This window comes from Pholcus phalangioides, unplaced genomic scaffold, assembly GCF_987345545.1.
Source record: "Pholcus phalangioides strain wild (caught in Gottingen) unplaced genomic scaffold, Ppha-v1.0 ptg000011l_1, whole genome shotgun sequence".
NCBI classification, from domain to species: Eukaryota; Metazoa; Arthropoda; class Arachnida; order Araneae; family Pholcidae; genus Pholcus; species Pholcus phalangioides.
Window position 1 is genome coordinate 53,400,798 of NW_028301604.1, and position 25,598 is coordinate 53,426,395.

Genomic DNA, 25,598 nt, shown 5'->3' on the forward strand with positions numbered 1-25,598 from the left:
GCTTTTCAAGGTGCAAGAAAGCTTTGGCTCAAGCCACTTTGCTACAGCATCCAAAACCAGATGCACAACTTTGTATCACAGTTGACGCCTCTGATAATGCTGTTGGTGGCACTTTAATGCAATATACTGACCATACATGGGCACCAATAGCATTTCTTTCTCAAAAACTATCAGACACCCAAAAGAAATGGTCTTCCTATAATAGAGAATAGAGAATTATTTGCAATCTATACTACCATAAGAAAATTTTGTTACATGTTAGAAGGCAGAAACTTTTTTATTTTTACTGATCAAATCCATTAATTTTTGCTTTCAAATAAGAACCAGAAAAATGCTCCCCAAGACAATTCCGTCACCCTGATTTTATATCTCAGTTTTCTACTGATATTAAAGATATAAAAAAAAAGAAAACTGACAATGTCGTAGCAGGTGCATTAAGTCACATTGAGGTAGATTCAGTTTCATCAGCACCAGATTTAGATTTCAGAGAATTTGCTAACTTTAGAGACTTTGTTAGACTTTTCTAACACCTGCATATCGACATCATAGGACCCCTTCCTATGTCACAAGGAATGCAATATTGTCTCACCATCATATGCAGATACAGTCGATGGCCTGAAGTTGTCCTGATTCCCAACATCAACGTTGAAACAGTATGCAAAGCACTATTTGTAGGCTGGATTAGCAGATTTGGTTGTCCTACTATCACTACAGATCAAGAACGGCAATTTGAATCAAATCTGTTCAAGGCACTCAACCATTTTCTTGGCACAAATCGAATTCAGTCTACAGCTTTTCACCCAAGATCCAATGGACTAATTGTGAGTGTCCACCATCATTCAGGGTTTAAGCCAGATAAAAGATTCCTGCAGCAAAAAAGTGAAAATGGGAAAAAAAGCTTTAGCAAAATGCAGACATACCAATAGTGGCTTAAAGCTTGTTAGCAGTGATGAATATTCAGCTTTTCCAAGGGAGGGGGCTACCCATCTAGGACAAAATAGTCATAGTGCGATGAAAAATAAGCACTCAAAAATTTATTTTTTTAAATTTTAATTGAAAGTTTATTAAATACAGCACCTCAGTGGCAATGGAACCTAGAGGGCATGGGCCAAATGAGCCCCCCCCACCTCCCGAAGCAACGTTCTGAGGTCGCAGTGTCCCTTAATAATTCATGAATATTCAATGCAATCCAAGCCTGCATACGTCCTTGTGGACCATATATACAGACGTCTTGCACCCCTAGACCCTCTCCCCATCCCCGTTTTCTTTGTATCAGAGCTCTTACGGCACCTATGATGAAACATTCTTTCTCACACAAGTTCCACGAGCTCAACCATGCACTATGCAAATTAAGCTGGGTCCAGACCTGCAGTGAAAAACCTGTCCACTCCACCATTTTGAACTCAAAAACCTGTTTTTAGCCCACAGCGTGAGGCGGTTTTGACAGAAAATAGGTTTTTGTATGTTTGGGCATTTAGTACAGCGGCGGGTTTAGACGCAGCTTTACAGATTGCCTTCCGTGTACAGACAAAACAGATTGGCTCTGAGTTTGTCTTCTCTTGAACTTTCTCACGTGCATATACGAATTCATCGTTATGGTAAAGATTGATGCAATTTAAAAATAATAATAAAAATAGGTAATACTCAGAGACCAGATTTTTTTAAACTGATTTCTGTAGTATTGAGAGTATCTTCCTTTTAGCTTCGTAATTTATTGCGGCCATCTGTAGAAACTATGGACAATCTATAGCAGTTGGCAACTCTGAAAATGCTAATGGTTGATGGGTGGATAGATGTTTTGAAAAAGAGGCTACTACTTCCTTTGCATTCTAAGGCCTATTCTGTAGGCCTTGATGACATCCCAAATTACATTTTTAAATTCTGTGCTAATGAAATCTCAGACTATCCTTTAACTCTATTTAGTGCTTCAATAAGTATTGCTATCCTCCCCACCAATTGTAAAATAAATAAAATTATTCCAATGTACAAATCAGGTCCACTTTCTGATCCCCCTTAAGTTTAGGCTAATAGTAATCACCTCCTCCTGTTGTAAAAGCTTCAAACATATTGTAGCAAAAGAAATCCATACCCACTTAGACTCCGTCGATTCCCCCCCCCCAATCAACATGGCTTTAAACAATCCCTCTCCACTAACTCTCAACTGGCTCTCTTCATCCCAGACCTCTTGGGAGCCACCAATAAAAACTTCTAAACTGATATCTCATTTTCTTGGATTTCTCTAAAGCTTATGATAAAGTTCCTCCATGACAATCTTTTCCTTAAAATCTCTAATATTGGCCTTAACATACAATTACTTAAATGGATAGAGGCTTTACTAAAAAATCATAAACAGTTTTTCCATTTTAAAGATCATAACTCCTCCGTAAAGTCTGGTACTCCTGAGGGATCAGCCCTCACCCTTTTATTATTCTTAATTTCTTATAAAATCCCAGTCATTAACTTTTCCCTCCTCCATTCTATCCCATCCTACAAACTCGCCCCTAAATGTAATTTCAACAAGGCAAATTATCCACTTATGCAAAATATTCTTTGCTCTCACTTCAATGATTTCCTATCCATATCCTCTTCTAACAATATTCACACCCTCTGGACCTCTTTTAAATGTATTATATACAAATGCTTAGCTACAGTTCCAATTAAAAAAGTTTCTTCTAAGTATTTTTTAATCCGTACATCACCAGAGACATTATTCATCTAAAGAGGAAAATCTGCCATATCGCTCTCAAATATAAATCCAACAAATCCAATTCACTCATATATAATTTCAGCCTCCACCCGAGACTTCAGAAGCCTCATTTCCGCTCATAAGACCAAATACTTCTCTCGTTCTCAACCCGTTTTCCTAGATTTCTCTAAAGCCTTTGATAAATTTCCCCATGATAAACTTCTCCTTAAACTCTCATGTCTTGGCCTCAACATACAATTACTTAATTGGGTGGAGGCTTTCCTAAAACATTGTAAACAGTTTGACTATTTTAAAATGACCATAACTCCCCATCCGCCCCATAATGTCTGGGACCCCTCAAGTATCGGTCCTCTCCCCATTACTTTTCTTAATTTACATCAATGACCTTCCAGAATCCCTCAACTGCACCACTAGATTATTTGCTGATGACTGTGTAATTTACAGTATCATTCATCAAGAGTTCAATCAAGAACTTTTCCAACATAACCTTGCTTCCATCGGGGACTGGTGTTCTTTATGGCAAATGCCAATCAATACCTTAAAAATGGTTCACATGAAAGTTACCTGTAAATTACTTCCTCTTGAATACTCATACTCCATCAATAATTTAATGTTATCCCAAGTTTCTCAAATCAAATACCTCTGTGTCATAATCTCAGCCGACCTACGTTGGAACAAACATGCTTGTTGACTACATTTACCAGAAGTGTCTAAACAAACTTTTCTTTCTTCGCCCCAACCTTAAACACTCCACTCAGGTTATCAGACTACTCCGTTACCAAATTTATATCTCCCCTTTCTTTCCTACAGTGCTGAAATCTGGGACCCCTACACTTCCAGTATTATAGACAAACTCGAATCAATCCAAAATAAATCCACCTGATTTGCTCACGACTGCTGGCCATCTTTTGTGGCCGAACTAAAAACAAACTTCATCTCCTCCCTCTCTCTCCACTTCGTCTCATTTCTCGATTAACATTGTTATATAAAATTTTCCATGGTTGATTCAACATAGATACTTCTGGTATCTTAGCCAAACCATCCTACATCTCTAGAAGACTCGACCATTCTCTTGAAATAAAACCTATTTTTGCTTCCACTGACTGCTTTAAATACAGCTTCTTTCCTCATACCGTGGTGAATGGAACAAACTCCCAAGCTCTATTGTCAAATCCCCCACTATCACTAGTTTTTTGTCCAATATCAAACAATATCTTTGTCACTTTACAATGTTGTTACTGACAACCCCAGGGCCAACGATATTGTATAAATAAATTTACATTAATGACCTCTGTGAAACCCTCAACTGCACCATTAAATTTTTTGCAGATGACTGCGCAATTTATAGCATCATTAATCATGTGTCTGATCAAGAACTTCTCCAACATAATTTGGCTTCCATTTCTGATTGGTGTTCATTATGGCAGATGCCTGTCAACATTTCAAAACAGTGCTCATGAGATTTTTCCGTAAATTAATTCCTCTTGAATTCTCATATTCGATCAATAATTTAACTATATCCCAAGTTTCTCAATTTAAATACCTTGATGCGTAATCTCAGTTGACCTACATTGGAACAAACATGCTGATTATATGTTCCAGAAAAGTCTCAAACTTTTCTTCCTCTGTTGCAACCTTAAACACTCCATTAGGGATATCAGACTATTCTGCTACCAAACTTATTTCTCTCCTGTATTTTCCTATGTAGCTGAAATCTGGGACCCCTATACTTCCAGTAATACAGAAAAACTCAAATCTCTCCAAAATAAATCAACCAGTTTCATTCACAATTGTTGGTCATCTTTTGCTTCTGTGTCAGAACTTAAAAATGAACTCAATCTCCCCTCTTCTCTTTTGACTTATTTTCCTATTAATACAAATATAAGGCCACAACAGGCAAAATGCCCAATGAGGTGCCTGAATAACCATAATATAGGGTTGGCACACCATCACTAAAAGGTAGTTGACTTTTTGATTAACGCTATTACAATAGAACCTCTCGATAATGCACACTGATGAGACCAAAACTTTTTTCCACTAACAGGGAGTGTTAACTATTGTGGAGGAATGATATACAGTAGAATCTAGTTTATATACCTTTCACATTTATATGACGTTTGGCTTTGGTTGCAATTGGTTCCTATATGTTACTTTGTGTAAAAATGATACACCCGGGGTTATGCATAATCATCAATTGTCTCAATAAAGAAAGTTTCATTAAATTTCACCACATTTATCGCTTTTACTGGCAATTATGCATAATTCTCAAATAAAGTTGGAAAGTGATAAATATAGAAAAATTTATAACCTTTCTTCTCTTCATTAAACCAATTATTTTTTCCCATACATGATAGGTGCAGTACACATATTTTGCAATAAAAATTAAAAGTGGGAAGAAGAAATAACAATATTATCAGTTGTGTGGGCTTTCTTTACATGTATCAACATGTGCAAACAAAACCAACATTACCATTCGGAATCAGCATCCTGGACCATAGTTATGTTCAGTTAATCAAGCAATTAATTTATAATGGAATTACCTTTTTACCAATGTAGAACACAAAAATTCAACAATGTTTTTCAAGTAATTAATTGACAGATTATTATATTTACCAATACGAGCTTGGGATTATACATAATCACTGATGAATATGATAAATTCCTGATTTATGAACAAAAATTCACAAATTAAAGTGTGGAAAAAAAGTTAGCCTGATTTTACTGTCCAATATTGAGAGTGTCCGTGAACTGGAATATTTTAAATTTTCTGATATGCCCAAAATTTTATTCCATATTAAAAATTCTCGTTGCAGCATCTTTTAAAATACAATGATTAAAGTCATTTATTCCTCACCTAAAAATTTCTTAGCTTAGGTTGTATAAATTCAAAGATTTAAAGAGTATTTTCAATCAAAGCACAGCTGGCAGGACTTGATACCCAAAGCATTGTTTTGCACATTTAGATACAGCTTCAATTGGAAAACAATTGCATTATAAATGCTAGTAAATATACCATATCATAGTCAAACTAGTCATTCTTACTTTTGCCTTGAGAATAAGTTATAGGAGTTTCTTAAGCATCATATACAATCAGCATTGCCAAATTAAAGGACATTTTATTCCTACAATTTAGTATTTTTATTGCTTGATATATTCTAATGTTATGCACAATAAGGGTATTGTTTTAAGTATCAGTGATTATCTAGGCAATATAATGATAACAGAAGTCATTACATAGATTTTTAAAAAGTTCTTTTGCTTCATATATCTCTTATAAAGTGTACAGCAGATGTTTATATCTGCACACATATATAAGCAGTAGAAGAAATTTTTTAAGGTCAAGCATCATCTTGAATTGAAGAACTCTATTCTCTAATGAAATTGTATATTTTACAAGAAAAAATAACATGCATATTGTCCAAAATAATTCTGTAGAGAGTAAAAAATTATTTTACAATCATATTATGTATTTATTCTTTGTAGAACATAGTCTCGTTAATCATTACATGCAATCAAAGTGTGTATTTTCAATGGTAATTTTTATATTGAAAAGCAATATTTGAGGTTTTTGACGTGACAGTTTAAACTATAAAAAACTGTCATGTGTGAAAATCCTGCCAACCCTGGGTGTAACTAAACTGATTGTCAGAACTGTAAGGGGTGATAAAACTTGCCAAAATAAATTACTTTCACCATACAATGTGGGGTCAGGAAAGCAAGCACCGAGCCACGAGAGGGTGCCTGCATGGTGAAAATTAAGAACACAGTAAAGGCCAATAATAAAGGATGAAGAATCTTTATTATTGAAAACTTTACAACAAATACTTAAAGGAGTTACCACGCAATACAGGAGTCACATCTGCAATGAAGTGAATCGCATACACATTGGAAGATTCCTGAACATTTTTTCCTTCTTGTTTGAGAAAGATTCTATGAACATCTGCAGCTGTGATGCTAATTTGGGCAACAAAGTCCTCTGGTGACTTGATGGGTGTCTCTCATAAACGATGATTTTCAGCTGTCCCCAGAAAAAAAATCTAAGCAGGACAGATCAGGAGATCTGAGAGGCCAAGTGATGGACCCACAGTGACTAATCCATCTGTTTGGGAAAGCAATGTCTAGGTAGTTCCACACAATCCTGAGGAAATGTGCTGGTGCTTCGTTGTGCTGGAACTAGATGATTGCTTGAAGATTTCATAGTAAATCAGGCAGCACCTGCAGAAGGACAAATAGCATCTGAATGAGGGGATCTGTGAAAGACGTTTCATCCACTTCAGAGAAAGGGCCCCCCTCTAGACTTGCTGCTTACTTTACAACTTCATATTGTATGGTAAAAGTTGTTAGTTTTATCAAGTTCTATCACCCATTACAATTCTGACCCTCAGTTTAATTACATCCTGCATATACTATTCAGCCATATACTCGCTCTCTCCAAGTCTCTGCCCAAGAGATGTCAGTCAGTTCTAAAATTCAAAGGCTTTGTTATAACAGAATGTAATTAAATTTGGCAAAGTCATAAATTTTTTTCTGTTTATAAAAAAGTTAAGAATTTCAGAACCTAAATTCTTTGAAATTTTTTAATTAATGTTGTCTTTTTCAATGAAGAATCAGTCATTATGTTATAGTTTTGATCTTTTCTTCCCCCTTAGATATTGTACTGGTACATTAACCTCTGTTTTTATAGACAGATTATTTCAAGAATGTTTGACATATGATGGTGAAATGGTAAGAAAACCATAATCAGTAGTTTAAGTAGTAAAGTTTGTTCAAGCAACATAATTTTTTTTTTGAAAAATACTTTCTTAAATCAATTTTCAATCTTTAGCTGCTTCCATTGCATAGATAATGACCTGCTCAATCATCAGGAGATGATTTGAATTGCTTTTCTTGAAATAAAATTCTTGCGATGACATATAGGTGGTGTATGAATATATGTTCTAATGTACTGTGTTCCTCCTTTTTTTCTTCTATTGAATCTAGCAATGTTTGATGTTTGATTGACTGTCTTTCATAAAAGAAAACTGAATAAAATATTTTTTTTTTTGCTCGCGCGAACAGAGAAGCATATCTCCGACTAGTTGCATCGCAAAGGGTGATACTTTTATACTAATATGATACTTTTACTAAGCCAGACATGCACCTTGTCCATATTCCTCTGCAGAACTTCTAACTAATTGATACATGTTGGAATGTACATGTATGTGTTGTGAACCTAATGTGAAGTTTTTTCTGTGTAATGCTTGTTATTTTTAGTGCTGCAGTCAATTTTCTAACTATAAATGAAGTGTAATGATTGAATAACTGTACCTGTAGGCCTATTGTTCTCTGTGGTGAGACTTTTTAGCTGGTAAATTGGCTCGCATTCATGCCTCGAAGCTGAGAACCACAGAAAACCAACAGCAGACTGTGGCAATGGTGGTACTTTATACAAGTTGACATTAAAATATCCGGCCATCAATAATTTGGTTCCTTTAGATTTTCGGCATAGATTTTGGAGTTCATTTTCAAAATTACCGCATTGGCATGGCACTTTTTAGCCAGTTGAACTAAAATTCTGTAGAGCTGTTTAATTTAGTTGATGACCATCAAAATTTCATTTGCTTTTCATTCAGCATTTAATTTTCTTTCTTTAAAAGAACTACATTTGATCATTTTATGTTAAACATAATCTGCATACGTAACCACCCAAAATCTTGCATTTAAAAAAATCGGGCATTCTTTGGGTCTGGATGCTACTAATTTTCGAATGACAACCTGTAATTCATGTTAACACCCCAAGTGTTCTTCTAAGAATATGTCTGCTTTAGATATAGTGTTCCTCTATAGTACTTCATGGTTATTGTCTTGTTGATTTAAATTTATAAGCCATTTTGCAAAATGAATGTTTTTCAATGGGTTTAATTTTCTCTTTAATTTCTAAAAAAAAATGTACTTTTTCTGAATTTTTTCTTTTAAGAAACAAATCTGTCTAAAAAAATCTTCATTGTGAAATAATTCAAGTTTTTTAATATGAACACCAGAAAACATGTTGGATCATTTTGATCCCTTGGGCATAACAATAGTTGATCATGTGATTTTTGTGTATGCATTATTTGCTTGAATATTTCATGTGTGTTATTTTCCCATATTGTCTGTGTGTGGTTAATAAGTTTAGTTTAATAATAATAAAAAAAAGAAATAAAGTATGACTTTTCTTTTTCTTTTAGGATTACAAAACATATCTTGATTTTATTTTAGCCATGGAGAACAGAAAAGATTCTCAATCTGTGCAATACTTTTTCCAGATACTGGATGTTGAGCAAAAGAAATACTTGAGCACATTTAATCTAAACTATTTCTTCAGAGTAATAAGATTATTCGTTAATTGGTGTGACTGGTTGAGATATTTTTTGTTATAAAATTTAGTTAAAAACTTAAAAAATTACATTTGGAATGATATAAATTATGTAAACTCATTTGTAGTGTATAGTGATAGCTACCTCTGAAGTATAGTCTGGCCTCGATATGTCACCCTGGGAACTGAATAAAAATGACTTGATAAGCAGTATGACTTGATAACAAGTGAGCTCAATCTGCTAATTATGCTGCACAGATTTTTAGAAACTGAAACCTTTTAAAAGCTGAACCATACCTGACAGTAGAGTAAACCCAGTATTTTCCATATTACCTGACTATCCCATAATCCTTAAACTTCCTTATATTTATAAAGTACAGTCGGACCGAGACCACTTTGGATTAATGGAAACTCAGATTATCTGAAAAGTAATAAAAAAAAAAATTTAAGTGGGGGACCCTACTCTTACCTATTTTTATCCTACAGAACTGCAAGAACCATGGCCTCTTCTTAAATGAGACTGACAGGGGCCTGAAAGCTTAATATGTATGGTTTTTTTTCTTGTAAACTATATAAATTTACTGTAGAGGCCTATGAAAAATTCTGATCTGAAAAGTTGCTGAAGAATCCGGTTATGGAATCAATACCCCTTCAGTCCCTGTTACCCTGTTAAGACCCCCTTAAGAATGAAATTACTTGTATTTTGAGGAAAAAATGAGAATGAAAGAAAACTTGTTAATGGCGGAAAACAAAGAGGCTTTGAAAAAGTAAGTTTGAATAATCCGAGCACTTCAAAGTTTCAAGGTGAAATTTAATGTATTGCACAACAAACCTGACCACAAAAAATGAAGTCTGGGAACTTTTTGTGCCGGCTGTATATTTTTTATTTACTATTTCTGAACAAAATTCATTTCCTCAGGCTATACAGGAGCAATTGAAGATAAATGGGCATCATCCAGTATCGTTGCAAGATGTAAACAATGAAATATTTGATATGGTGCGACCAGCTAATCCCTTTAAGATAATATTGAAGGATCTAATATCAAGGTAAAGTTTTATTTTTTTTATTGTATAAAATTTTATCAATATTTTCTTCATCATTTGTAACATTTATTGAAATATTTTACTTAACCTTGAACTGCTTAAATAGTTAGAGATATATGCATAAAGAGGGAAATTTCCCTTTTTTTCAGCATCAGAAATTAATAAGTTATCAGAACAGCCTACCAATCTCATTGTCCATGAGTGATGAGAGCAATTTTAAAGGTTAATGAACATGAAACCAAGAATATTTATTATACAATTTTTTTTTTTTTTTTTTTATAGTGTGCAATAGAATAGCAACTTAGTACTAATAAGACAGTTAAACTCGGTTTTCACAGTATGTTACATAAGGTTCTATTTATTTTAGCTTATAAATCAATATAAAAATGTTTACTTTCTGGACTACCACATCTCTGTGGTACCTTAATAGTGCTTTTGTATATGTTGGTGCTTCATTTATCTTTGGTCACAAAAAATAAATAACGGGGTTTAGGCTGTCATGTTCTATCATAAAATTTTTCAACTTTACTGAATCCAAGGACCAATAAAATATCTGAAACAATTTAATACGTGAATTTAATTTTTACTCAAATCTGAATGTTACTAATATTGCTGTAATTTCTCGAAAAAAATGCCACATTGCCATCTCGCTTATAAAAAATTGCTGGATAAAATATGGAACTGGTTAAAATTCATGAGCATGAATTATTTTACTTTTCATTTTGCCATAAATAAAATCAGTCATGTTATGGAGTTCAAGCCCAAAAGTTTTTTGGGGCTGTCCTTTCAAGTGTAGCACAAATGTTTTTAGTGCTGAAACACTTGAGTCAAATCGCCAACAGCAAAACAACACAAAATACTAAAGTATGAAATGAAGATAAATTTATTAAAAATTGTGTCATTTTTTGTGCTTATCAAGATGAAATTTTGCTTAAAATGTAATTGATTGCAGAAGGGATTTCTGTAACATTTTTATAACGTGAATGGTAGAAAGGCCTACAACATTATTATTAATATGGAAATTTTGTTACAAAAAGTTAGAATCAAATTTTCAAGTCTGCCTACAGACCACCTATCGTATTTTTACAGACCACAAGTTAAGAAATGCTGTTCTATTGTATCCACTGTACTAACCATCACTGCACCATCTGACTTTCATTCATTTTGTTTGCTTCAAAATTTATTTAAAAATTTTTCGTAGTAATATTTGCTATCAAAAGCCATGAACCACGTATATAACTTCCTTACATTCAAACCATCTTAATTCTAAAAGGATGGTATTTTGAAGGTATTTAAAGATTAGCTTAAAATTGTGGGAAAAAATAAAGCATTCATTCAAGTGGAGTATTTTATGCATAGAATAAAGTTTCAAACCCTTTTCCTCAATACTTATGGAGAGGAAAAGTCTAATATCATTGTTATAAGCTCTGTGAATTAAAATTTTTTCATGTGCAGTGGAACCTGTATGAAACAAATCCTCAAGAGACTGAAATAGTACTCTGTATTAGGCAGGTTTTCATTTTTTATAAAGGTGTATATATACACTGAAGAACCAAAAAAACTGGTCCACCTGCCTAATATCGTGTAGGTCCCCCGCGAGCCCGCAGAAGTGCCGCAACTCGACGTGGCATGGACTCGACTAATGTCTGAAGTAGTGCTGGAGGTAATTGACACCATGAATTCTGCAGGGCTGTCCATAAATCCATAGGAGTAAGAGGGGGGTGGAGATCTCTTCTGAACAGCATGTTGCAAGGCATCCTAGATATGTTCAATAATGTTCATGTCAGCGGAAGTGTCTAAAGTCAGAAGAGTGTTCCTGGAGCCACTTTGTAGCAATTCTGGACGTGTGGGGTGTCGCATTGTCCTGCTGAAATTGTCCAAGTCCGTCGGAATGCACAATGGACATGAATGGGTGCAGGTGATCAGACAGGATGCTTATGTACCTGTCACCTGTCAGAGTCGTATCTAGACGTATCAGGGGTCCCATATCACGCCAACTGCACACGCCTCATACCATCACAGAGCCTCCACCAGCTTGAACAGTCCCCTGTTGACATGTAGGGTCCATGGATTCATGAGGTTGTCTCCATACCCGTACACGTCTATCAGCTCGAAGCAATTGGAACCGAGACTCGTCAGACCAGGCAACGTGTTTCCAGTCCTCAACAGTCCAATGTCTGTGTTGTCGGGCCCAGGCGAGGCGTAAAGCTTTGTGTCGTGCAGTCATCAAGGGTACACGAGTGGGCCTTCGGCTCCAAAAGCCCATATCAATGATGTTTCGTTGAATGGTGCGCACGCTGACACTTGTTGATGACCCAGCATTGAAATCTGCAGCAATTTGCGGAAGGGTTGCACGTCTGTCACGTTTAATGATTCTCGTCAGTCCCATTCTTGCATGATCTTCCTGATATTCACGGTACACTCGTGAAATGGTCGTACGTGAAAATCCAAATTTCATCTCTACCTCGGAGATGCTATGTCCCATCTCTCGTGCGCCGACTATAACACCACGTTCAAACTCACTTAAATCTCGATAACCTGCCATTGTAGCAGCAGTAACCTATCTAACAACTATGCCAGACACTTGTTGTGTTATATAGGCGTTGCCAACCGCAGCGCCGTACTCTGATTGGTTCCGTATCTCTTTATTTGCATACGCATGCCTGTGAACCAGTTTTTTTGGCTCTTCAGTTTATATATACACAGTGGAATCTCGATAACTCAACATCTATTATTCCCTTGGTTGGCACAATACTAATTTCAATGTAGGGAAAACTTTCTAACTTGACACATGTTTGGCTTAACTCCGCTTTAGTCGACTACAATTTTTGTCCCTTTACTAAACATTTCTAGACATTGTTTATTTGTATTTCGACAATTCTTCATTTCTTTGTTCTCTCTGATGAGTACATTTTATGCGTTGGCAGTGGAGAGGGTGGCGTGCATGTGAAGAATGAATGTTTGGAACCTGATGGCCGGCTTATCATTTTAGTGAAGTTTCCAGGAAAGGTCTTTCATTCTTTTCATAGTCAAAAAAGAAGTGTGAATATTGTCAGCATCCAATAGGTATGAAAATCTTATCTATTGGGAGGTTTGATATTGCCGTTTGCAGAGAATGTTTTCGTGGGAACTAATTTACGATTTCTTGGAAAAGGAGTAAAAGAAAAAGAGCTAAAGCCTGGTTAGATGCTGAACATGTCATTTGGTTTTCATCATCAGTATTAGCGGCCGTAAATGCAATGGCTCCACGCAAACTTCATACTTTAACTTTGAAATCAAAAGTTTAAATTTTTAAAAAACTAGAATCAGGCAAAACTCGCCTTTTGCTCTTAGTCTTGTGAAATGATAATTTCTTCAAAGATTCCCCTCAGATTACGTGTGGAGAAAGCATGAATAGCGCTACGGGTGATTGTATCGAGGATGTATTTGTGAACATTGACTCTGATCTTGTAACTTCGGGACTATTAGAAGACGATGATATTCTAGAATCAATCAACCAAAGAGCAAGTGCCATGTTCCAAAGAAATAGAATCAGAAAGTTCAAATGAAGTACCTGCACCATCTCGCTGTGATGCATTAAAAGCTGTAGATGTGATACGCCAATTCCTACGCACTCAGGAAAAAGTCAAACAATCGCCAGGATGAAATGAATAATGTAGAATAATTTTTGTTTTCTCTTTGGAAAGAAAAACAAATTAATATACTTGATTATTTTTCATTAGGTAATTTTTTTTAATTGTTTTGATTCTGTTATGAGAAAACCCCGAATTAAACTTAATGTGAATTAGCATTTTATTTAATGGAATTGTTTTAATGTATATTTAATTATATAAACAAAAACGATCAGACAAAAATTGTGATTGAAATCCCGCCAACTCGACATCCACTTAAGTTGGCATGTTCGTCGATACTGTTGGGGTGTCGAGTTACAGTATCCCCTAAAATCCTATATCCTCCAAAGCATAATGTTTTGCATTGTTCTGCAATGAGCCCTCAACTGACTGGAAATGTTCTGCAGTTCCCATAATAGTGTTTTCAACATTTTTCTTAAAATTCTTCAAGATTGTTCTGCAACTTACGTCTCAGATTTTGGCATATTCTGTTTTGGGGTATATATCCAAGCACTAATCATTGATGGGACTATCTTTTTATTCCATTCACAATAGGTTTCTGTCTCATACAGGTTTCACTGTATAATGATACAAAGCATAACTTTAAAAGTGTGGAAAGTTTGAAATAAAAAATATGTAGAACCAGTCACATGTTAAATAGCTTGCAGCTATTTTTAGAGGGAAAAAAAAGTTCTTTTTGTTTTATATTTATTTTACAATCATATTTATTTCAGTGGACAAGGTGATACAGTTGTTAGCATTCTGATTTATTTGAATGGGTTTTGGACGTATGAGAATAGAGAAGCTTTAGCTGGAGAAAACAATGAAGCACAAGTCTAACTATCAATTTGTTTGAAAGATGTTTTGTTAACTTATTTATTTGAACAGTATTTATTACTGTACATATACAGCAATTATTTTATATGTAAGAGGTTCAAAATGAGACTTATATGTTAGTAAAGGGCTGTAATAAAATCATAGAACTAAAACTTGCAAAATAAAAGTATTTTTGTACTAATTATTAAGCAACGATTGACAAATGGGGAAATAAAATTGGCTGCTAGCAACATTTTTTAAAAGTTAACATAATTAATTGTAAAACATAATTTTTTCGGAATTTGCTGGACATAGAACCCTTTTCCATGCAGGTAAACAAGCTGACATGAATTTGTAAAATTTTGTTGTCAGACTCCAATTTAGTAATTCCACGTAGGAAATTTTAGGCATCAATTTATATAAGAATTTTTCAGTTGCCATGGGGACGTTGTGCTCGTTAATCCCTGCTTTATAGCATTTTTCATCAGTATTCACTTGTCAAGATTACATTTAAAGATTAATATGAGCTTTTGGTAGCTAATAAACTCAAGTGAATAGAAAGAAGTCATGACTAGTATAAATTTCACAACACAGTCCTGTTTCTTAAAGGTGATAAGAGAAAGTTTTGTTTCATAACTTAGGATTTTTTGGGATTAACGAGCAATTCTCAAACTTTGCATTTATGACCAAAATTAGAAGGAAAAAAAGATTCCTAGCTTCGTGCCTGATACTTGGTGGATGTAAGATATTTATTTTTTAAGAGGTATGTCTAGTTAATCTGTTCAAAAATGTTGGATTTTAAGGCCTAAAGGACAGAGAAATATTATTAATACTGTTTTTTTTATTGCATATCATTAATGTGTTGAATTGTACTTCTTTTCTGCATGATCATTTTAAAAAGCATAACTTTGAAAGATAGGACATTTGAAATAAATTAAAAAATAAAATAAAAACCAAGTCAATCAAAACAGCCTTGTAACTTTTTTGAAGGGGAAAAAAATTTTGCTTTGTTGGTCCTTTTTACTTTGTCATTTTGTGATAATCTTTGTTTCAATAAATGAGCTGATACACGATTACAGTATTACAATGAGTGGTCAATGTGAGAAAAATTATAGTCGTTATGGACTTTCCATTATAAGCAAATTTAACTTTTTTGTTATGTTGGGAAATAAATTATAGAACATTTGTTTCATCTGCATTTAAAATGTCTTTCAGAGGATTTTGTTTGAAAAAATTGATGTTTGAATGAGATGTTTGCTTTTTGGTCCACAATAGCTGATTTTCAGACTTTTTTAGCATAAAAATGCCTTTCCTATTGTTTAAATCTTTAATGCCCAGATAGAAGACCTGGGAGGTTCGTGAAAATACCAAGTTTTTTGTGTTCGAAGTGGACTCGTCCAAATTTTAGACACTTTCCTTCTCCCCACTTGGTTCTCCATGAGTTTCTATTCATGCTACCCTTTCATTGCAATGGATTTTTGGAGATAATTTGTCTACTGAAAACACCCCTTCCCTCACAGTATTATCTCTTTGTAAAATGCATTGAGTACCCTAAGGAACATTCTAGTACATCAGCTTTTAAAATCCCATTGATAGGGCGTTGCAGATGTCTTTTCCGTTCCCTCCTCTGACAAGAGCTTTCATCTTCTTTCCCGTTGGTGACAAAAGCCGACCAAAACATACCCATACCCCCTATCTGAGCCGACTTGAGGCGGTTACGGGCATTAACCTACTCTGCCGGCTTCTCCCGATCTGGACGCTATAGAGTTAAATAATTTGGTCAACCATCAAGAAGTCAAAAAATCCATTTTTTTTGGGTACTTTTAACATCTTTCCATGAAACGTGGGAAGGTTTTTAGCGGAATTATTACAAAAATATTCATAAAGTTTTGCATATTGATTTGTGTAATCATTCAGAAATGACTGTAAAATGTATTTTCCACTTAAATATACCTTAACAGTAAGCAAGGCTCCCACTCGTCCTACTTTTCGGTAAAATGTCCTACTTTCTCAGTTTTGTCCTACTTTCTAGTTTTTGTCCTACTTTCTCAGTTTTGTCTTACTTTCTAGTTTTTGTTCTACTTTCTAGTTTTTGTCCTTTCTCAGTTTTGTCCTACTTTCTCGGTTTGGTTTTACTCTCTAGTTTTTGTCCTACTTTCTCGGTTTGGTTTTACTCTCTAGTTTTGTCCTACTTTCTAGTTTTTGTCCTACTTTTTTTTACCAAATCCTATTGACAAAATTTGTGTAATTGATTTTAATTGAGCAGGAAATCATTGATATATTGCCAAATATTACAAATGTTGAAGAATGCAATTAACGATTCTGCCAAAGCAGAAATTTTATCATTTTTAAGGTTATTTGGGAGGGGGGGGGGTGTATGTGGACCATTTGGTTGATTAATTTTTCATATGCTTAGTTTGAGGGTTCAACAAGTATAGTAGTCATTAAAAACTTCTGTCTGGATGGGAAAAATAATTTTGTATTTATTACTTCATGGTCTTGGACAGTAAGTAACATTCATCGTTCAAAATTACGGTGCAAATAGGGGAAACAAAAAAGTTTGCATTTCAAAGAAGTTGGATACATAGACCTATTCTAGGTTTGGTGATTCTGATGCTACCCAATAGCATTCAGTTGTCTTCTGTATTTTTAAGACATGAAGAGGCATAAACAATATTTACAATGCTCAGCAAAGAGCTAGAAATGGAAGTGCTTCATTTGTCAACACTGGCATCGAACAGTAAAATGTGAACAAATCCCTTTAAAAAATTATGGACACACAGTAAAACTATCTGGTTCACCTTGCCTTATTTATATCGGATCTTGTAATTTACACATTCTGCACACTGTGCTTTTGAAAGTGGTCTCGAAGGAGCGTCATTCTTAAAAAACGTACGTCTTCAAAATTTGCTGGGCATTGTCGAAGAGAGTCAACAAGCTCTGCACTTTGGAAAAGACTCCAAAAAAGAATGCAATATAATTATATGAGGAGAGACAGCAAAGAATTATCTGTGATTGCTAGTACACTGTTTTGGCCAAAAATTCGTTTTGTAACCAAGTCATTTAGCATTTTGCTTTGGCTTGAGTCAATCTTATAGGAAACTGAAATAGTGCTATGAAAAAAAAAGTTAATTGAAAATTAATTTTTTTTAATATTAGAATTTTTTTCCATTATGCTATGATTATGTTGTCTAAGGGGGTTACCCTCCCACATCCTACTTTTTAGTCCTGCGTTTTCCTACTTTTTCTCATTTTTTGAGTGAGAACCCTGAGTAAGAGATGACAATGTCTGTCAGCCACTGGAAATGACAAAAGTCGAAGCATGAGCATCACCTTCCAGTTTTCAAAGTGAAAAGCCTGTGTATAGGAGGATGGGATGTGTGAATATAGCAATGGTTCCCAACCAGGAGAGCATTTTTTGGGGTTGCGAGATGGGGAAAGAAATTACAAAATGTTGGCTAATTTTAAAAAAAAATATGAATCATACCAATATTTTGACACCTCATCTTCTGACTTTTACTCGCAAAAATGTGTCATACAAATTTTGCGTTGTAAAAGTTTCTTTTTGGATTAGTGATTGTACTTGTTTTCCATTTTGGTTGAGGAAAGATACCATTATTTACCTAAACTATTTCGTGGTTTGTTTACCGCATGTTATTAGTATGCTGTGCTTAGATTTGATACTGTCGTGTACACGCCTCAGGAAAAAAATCCAGTCAAGTGTCAAAGGAACATTAATTTATAGTTCAGAGGTCATCAACCTTTTTCCACTCACTAGCACTGCCTGTACCCATCATCAAAAGAAGAGCACCCTTATGGCAAGTTTAACATACCAATGTATGAAATGACGATTTCAATCCTTGAATGCAATTTCTGCATGGTGTTTAATTGCATCAAGTGCTCACAAGCACAAAATCAGGCACAAGCATTGAGCACTCTGGGTACTCCAAGGGGTACCGTGTTCAAGATGCCTGTTATAGTTGTTGCAGCTCGAATCAATAAGTGAAGAACTATTTTCAATGAATTTCTTTACAAATCTCAAAAAATTTTTTTTTAGCTTTGTTTTTGAATTAATTTTCAAAAAAATGAAGCCAAAATTAAATATTATCCATAGTAAAAAAAAACATTTAACAATAAGTAAAAGAATTCATGGAAATTAATTATTGGATAATTAATGTAATCAATTGAATTACAGAAAACCTGAATTTTCTAAGATAAAAAACATATCCAAGCGGGTGCAGGAAGGTAAGTCACATTGCTCTGGGGGTACGGGAAGGAAAAAAGGTTGGGAACCACACTGGGGTATAGTGATAATAGTCCATCCTTAGTGTAAATCTTGAGAGTTAGAAGAACCCAAACCTTTTCAAGATTTTTTTATTTGCCATTATAATAAATGATAAATGCTTCTCTATAAAATATTGCTATATCCTCATAGTTTTTGTATATTTAACATTGGTTCATTGATCGGTGCATCGCAATTTGCTCGTAATAGCAAGATTCTCATTGTCGTGAATGTCATTTGCCCTTCCAAAATATATATTTAAACTTCTGAAATTACATAGAGAGAATTATTTTCATTTTAAACATAGAGAAACATATTTTTCTTTTCTTTCATATCATCTCTTGCTTACCACTTTTTGATGTACATGATTGAAACCATTGCGCCATGACTTTTGTGTACACTGATGGTGTCCAGATATTAAAACATAAATGGAGATATCATTCCGTTTCCAAAGTTTAATTAACCAATCACATCAGAGCTTTTTCTTTTAGTGTAGACGTAACTCTCAGTTACACTCACTTTCTTTGCTGCCATTTCACGTGTAGGTTCGCGCATTACGCACTTCCCTGGGGTGCTCATAATGCTTGAGCAAGGGACCCCTTTAAAATACTGAAAATATAGTATTTAGTACCTGTTGGTCGTCTCCGGCCGCAAGGGAGGATGGTGATGAGCAGTACTTTGATAAGTCCCATTTATTTGTGTGTGTGTGTGGGGCATTGCAGCCCCACTGTTCATATCATCATGAGTTCATATACTGATAATATATTCTTTTACATTTGTGAAACGTTTTGTTAATTAATTGATTCAATTTAAATACGGTGCAAAGATGCAATTGAATATAATGTTTAACAAAAGGTTTAATTATAGTTTGATTCACAGTGATTCTAAATATATTTGAAATGATAAAAAATGAAATAAAATCTATATTGGGACACAACGTCAATCTTGATTATTTATTTTGTATGTGTGTTTTTCTTTTAAATTAATTTTATATTCATGACATTTTTATATCATTATAAGCTGTACTTGTTATGTAGACGTTTATTGCATTGTATTCATTCTAACATTCTGTGATTCGAATGGGTTTCTGTGATATGAAAAGGAGGAGTTCTGACCAAAGATAACAACTGATCATCACCTAACTGCAGGGTTTGACAAATCAAAAACATTTTTTAACGCCAGTCAAGTATGGTTTTTGTTCGAGAAAAATAGACCTGAATGGTTTTTTTTACTTCTCCTGAACTAAGCTTCTTCCCATCTTAAGATACATACTGTAATGAAATCAGAAAATTTAGCAATCATATATAGACTCCAGTGTAGCATATAATATAATCATACATAGAAAATTTTAGTTGCCAACCAATTTTCTAGTTACCATGGCAACCTGACATAACTTTTCACATTAATGTACAGTGTGTTCACTCTTATGATTATCTAATAGCTGATTTCTTTACTCTTTAATGGGTATACCTATTTTATATCATCATTGACATGCCCAGAAATTTTATGAATCTGATTTTTCAATGGAGCACTTTTTCTTATCCCCTTTACTTTGCGCATGCTGAAATTCGTAAGAAAACCTACTTCGTTAAAAAAAAGATGTGGCATTTTTAAGGTGGTTTAGTGCTTTCTGCTGTGTCAGTTAAGGGGTTAAATATTAATCTTAGAGGAAACTGAAAAAGGCTTCAAATGTTGTCTCTCATCATCCTAAAAGCTGTTTGAATGCAAAAAAATTATTTCCAAAAAAAAAAAAAACATTAACCGTATGGTCCTCAGCTCTTGTATAAATTATCAGGGGGGGTCAATATTATACAGAGCATCCAGTTTTATTCCTGTCCAATAGCTAATGCCTTAATGCAGTGGTTCTCAACCTTTTTATTGACTCGCAGAACCCTTTTTTGGTATATATTTTCTAAGACTGAGTCCCATAGACCTATTTTGTATTTATTCATCAAAGTTACTGATTTATTTTTATTCAAAAATATTTATAATTCTTTTTTTCAAATTTACTGGGTGTTTTTTTATTTTCCTCAAGGGGCTGCGGAGCCCTTGGAAGTTTGCACAGGCTCCGTGGAGCAGCCCATAACAAAATATGTTTCAAATACTGGCACATAATCCTAGAAGCTATGCAAGTAAAAAAAAATTACTTTTGAAAGTTACGAAATGCAATCTTTTATTTGGTTCCTGGCACCAATGATTAATAAAAATTTCATGTAACATATTTTCAAGAAAGAAAATTTAATCAAAATCTTATATACATCAAAGAAAGTATTTGTCAATCACTGTGTTTTTCTTTGATTGTAGACGTTAGACGTTTTGCATTAAAATCGTTTTTGCAGAATAAGCATCCAGTGTGTAATGCCTTTTCTTCTACTAAGTTCCAATCACTAGAACATTTTTTTGAATTATTTAAAAAGTGCTCCACATTAGTATAAACTTTTCTCTGAATCTCTTCGTGCAGATTTTCAGTTCACCATCCAAAATCTTTATCTTGAATTCCTCTTTGTTCTTCAAAATTGTGGATAGCACACCTCAGACAATCCCAAATTTCTTTCTCTCTCTCTTTGGTACCTCACTTTTTACATTTTTGGCTTTCAGCCAATTGTATAGTTTCAATTTTTAACATGCATAGCGTTTTGCATTTGACATTCTCATAAAGTAATTCACACATGATAACACTACCACAACCAACGTCCGAATCTAGCTAAAGATTGGCAAATGTGCCAATAAGGGTCTTTTGAAGGTAAGATTGGGGGTAAAAATTACCTCATCTTTTCTTCTTGATATGGTTTTCTGCAAGCAAAATAGGATTTATAATAGAGAAAAGGAAGTGAAGCAATGGGGATTTTATACAGAACTCAAAAACACCCTACTCGAATATCTTCCAGGGAAAGAAAAGGGGCATTTAATATTAGTTGTACCTTCACATTGAAAAAAAGTAACTTTACTAATAAGATTTAAATTTGATTACAAAGAAATTTTCTATTAAAAACTGGCTGAGAATTCATTATAGGTGTACTTTGCAGAAATCGGTATTCATTATAAGTGATCAAAATGGTAAAGATAAGCAGTATGCAATTCATGGGACATGGAAAAACATTATATATATGTGGAAAGTATACGCATAGTATCCGTGTTTGTCGTATGTGAGTTTGTATGTATATTCAGCCTTATCTAATCAGTCTTATGTTTAGCATGTCTACCTTTATATGGTCAAGCTGACCAAAATTAATTTTCAAATTATATCAGAATAAAACATTTTTTTTATATAAGTTTTAGTAATGAACAAGATTTATAATTCATGAATTAAGTCCTATGAAGTAAATCTGCTTGCTATTTGTTATGTGGTTGTTTGTAACTTAAGCATCCTTTATTTGAAATAGTGATGTAACCATCCAGTATTTACGTAAGACCTCATGAGCACACAAAATTTTAAATCTTTTCTTTGTGTCAGTGCTTGGACCTTTTGGAACAGAGTTTAGCACAAAAAATTTACAATCTTTCTTTCATGCACGAATAACAACCAGAACATAGTTTCTCCTCTTCTTCAAACCTCTTGTTTTCATTTGCATCGCTTATTTTTTTTTTATTGCTATACCATTTTCTAATCCTAATGGATCCATTCAAACAATTAGTTGTGCTCTCATGGTCTTTTTCTTTATTTCCTTTGTATCAGCAGCTGCAGATGCAGTAGATCCAGGGAATTCTTGTGATTCTTTCTTCGCTGATTTGCAGCATAAGCAGTAAAAGAATAATGTTGTAAATAGAGCAAAAAGTACACTCGCAGAAATAACTGATATTATTATTGTGGAATCATTCATGGATGCTTGTACATGTGGAGATGGCATAGCTGAAAGATAAAATTTGCATTCACTTTTGTGAAAAAAAATACATATTAATATTAAATAATATACATATTAATATTAAATAATATACATATTAATATTAAATAATATACATATTAATATTAAATAATATACATATTAATATTAAATAATATACATATTAATATTAAATAATATACATATTAATATTAAATAATATACATATTAATATTAAATAATATACATATTAATATTAAATAATATACATATTAAATGAATTTAATTAAAAAATAAATATATTCTACATAAAAAGAAAAGGTGTTAAATCCCTTAACCCTTTAAACAGTTTTTAAAATTTTTCTGATCCACATTATAAAACTGCCACATTCGAGATGGAAGTGTTAAGAACCTGAGATATTCTGGGGTGACAAATAAAGCTGATCATGTTTTACGAGATATTTCAAGCTTGTGCTGCTGTGTAAAGGTTAATTGAAAAATTGGGATATGGTACATAATTCAATTCTTATTCTTCAATTCAATTCTTATCATTTACCTTATTTCAATTTGCTCAATTCTTATCTGTGCTTCAGTATGGATTAGATGCACTTTTTTGAGCTCTGAGTACGATCTCTTCATCCCGTTTTTCCATTGATTAGCAGCTGTGCTTCCAGGGAGATAAGAATCTGGTTTTGGCACATGCTTGTCCAAAGTTAAGTGGTTTTATTTTCTCTCTATACCATTTTTTTTGTATTTGATTTTTGGGTTTTTTAACAAACGTATTTCATTTTTGGGCTTTTGTTTCTTTGGTTTATTATAATTAGTATATTTATTAAAAAGTTAATTTGTGAGATAAGTGTTTGCATTTCTTTTTTAATTTTTATTTACTTATTTTCCGATTGGTTCGTATTTATTTTCTTATATTTAAATTTTTGCCCATGTACTCATATAGGAGGGAATATTCGTTCTTTGTTTTTGGCCATTTGGGCGTTAGTGTTAGCAAACAGAGTAGAATTTTTTTCCTTGAGTATTCTTAGTAATTTTTGTTATTTTGCTTTTGGGCTAATTTTTTTAGTGTTAGTAATAAGATAGCTAGTTAAATTCTCTAGTTAGCTAACACTAATAACAGAACTGCCAACTTTCTGGATTTAGCCCGGCAATGCCTGATTTTGCAATGTGTACAGGACTTCCCGATCATGAATTCATATTACCAGGTTTTAATTGCCATTTGTGGTTAAAATGAGACACTTAAAAAAATGAAGAAAAAATAAACACACATTGAATTTGCTGTTTTTCTGCTGCCACTGTTCTTCCTCTTCAGAAAGCAACAGCCCCCCACTCCCATTAGCATGGAGAAGCACTAGGCATAGTTCCCTGTATGAACAGTAGCCAAAACTGTCCAAATCTATCAATGTGAACAAACATGGTGGCTTTTTTCATGTGTGTTTGATCGTCAGATTAGAGCTGTTTTTTCATGCTGTCATATGACATATCTGAGTAGTATATGCTATTTGGATACTTTTTCTAATTGTAAGTATACCTCTAGGATCAACGGTTTGTCAGTAAAATGTCATACCCCCTGTTTGATATGCACCCTGTCTATAGTTTTTATAATTGCACTTTTTATTGGGTTGCCGTATTTTGGAAATATGTGATATTGGTATTTGTTATGGGCATCTTTTTTTCAGCCACCTCATTGGGCGTTTTGCCTGTTTGGGTGGGGGTGTATTTGTATGGTATCTAGATCAGATAGGTGTAATTTGTGTCTGCAGCTTGATACAAAGGAGTCATAGCATGTGTTTATACGACTCTCCCTGTGCTTGATTTTCGCATAGGCGGGGGGGGGGGGCAGTTGCTCAGCTTCCCCATAATTTTAGGAGCCTTAAAATTTTAACAGTATGTATTCACTTGATGGCAGATGGCAACACTATAGCAACCATTATGCAGAAACAAACCATGTTAGGTTCACAACACGGACACACATTCCAATTCATTAAAAGTGCTGCAGAGGAATATGGAGGAGGTGCATGTGGGGCTTAGTAGTAGTATGTATTCTCTGACTAACCAAAGATCTTTGACCCCAGGTGCAAGCAGCCTCCCCCTCTCCTCTCCCCGGTCAAAGTCAGGCCCTGTACTCACCTTTAGTATCAAAAGATGGCCGTAGGTATTACAAATTTTAAACCCTCTCAGTCCTCAGAATCCTTCCTGACACATAGGTACAACAGAAATGTCCCCAAGATGACTGGGAAAGGCACATTGCTGCAGCATGAAGTTCTCGCACTATGTGGTTAGTGCACCAAATTCTCAACAAGCGACAAAAAATTAAATAAAAAACTTATAGGAAAATTGTTCAGAATTGGTTAGAAATTGTAAAAATTAATAAAAAACTTACACATATTTAAATTAATGCCCCAATTTTTTCAAAATTTGCAAATATGTTATTTAAGTAATAACCATGCATAAAAATAGTGCAATTTGGAAGGGCATTGAAAAATTGGGTTAATAGTTTTCAAAAAAAAAAAAAAATTTATTACAAATTTTGCAGGCCTTTGATGTTTGATAATTTGTTTTCTTTTATTTTTAATGTCTGTCTGGTATGTAGGGGGGTAGTTTGAACTGAAAATGTATTTATGCATTTTTCTTCATTTAAATAAGACATATTTGTTTATTCTTCCTGTTTGAGTAAAAAATATAGTTGCGTATTCTTCCTGTTTTTGTGTGTGTGTGAGTGAGTGAGTAAAAAATATAGTTATGTATTTTTCTTGTTTGAATTAAATATTCAATGTACCTCATATTATTTTTGTCAAACATTCACAATTTAAATTAAGGAAAGCATCTATTAATACACAAAAATTTATTTACACAGCTGTAAAGTTTGTTGTTGGGTTTGAAACCAACTCAATATTTGCTAGAGTATTTTCTGACTGGGCGTACCGTTTTCAATTGTGAAAGAGATCGCGCCAATACAACTGTACAAGCACAC

General features: G+C 33.9%; 2 protein-coding genes across 4 annotated transcripts in view; one reads left to right on the forward strand and one right to left on the reverse strand.

Moving 5' to 3' along the window:
- The window catches only part of LOC149080561 (serine/threonine-protein phosphatase 2A regulatory subunit B'' subunit gamma-like), a 38,903-nt gene extending 19,237 nt beyond the window's left edge, over positions 1-19,666 (forward strand). The window contains 4 exon segments of the mRNA XM_089239683.1: positions 7,357-7,432; positions 8,914-9,051; positions 9,961-10,088; positions 14,431-19,666. Of these exon segments, the coding sequence (XP_089095809.1) occupies positions 7,357-7,432; positions 8,914-9,051; positions 9,961-10,088; positions 14,431-14,536 (448 nt within the window). The 3' untranslated portion in view covers positions 14,537-19,666.
- Positions 19,667-20,945: 1,279 nt separating this feature from the next.
- The window catches only part of LOC149080562 (fibroblast growth factor receptor-like 1), a 45,134-nt gene continuing 40,481 nt past the window's right edge, over positions 20,946-25,598 (reverse strand). For 2 of the 3 annotated variants that reach the window (XM_089239687.1, XM_089239686.1), the window contains one exon: positions 21,026-22,644. In XM_089239687.1, coding sequence (XP_089095813.1) covers positions 22,418-22,644 — 227 coding nt within the window. In that variant the 3' untranslated portion in view covers positions 21,026-22,417. Of the gene's footprint in view, positions 22,645-25,598 lie in introns of all 3 variants that reach the window. The other variant, XM_089239684.1, reaches the window with a different exon arrangement.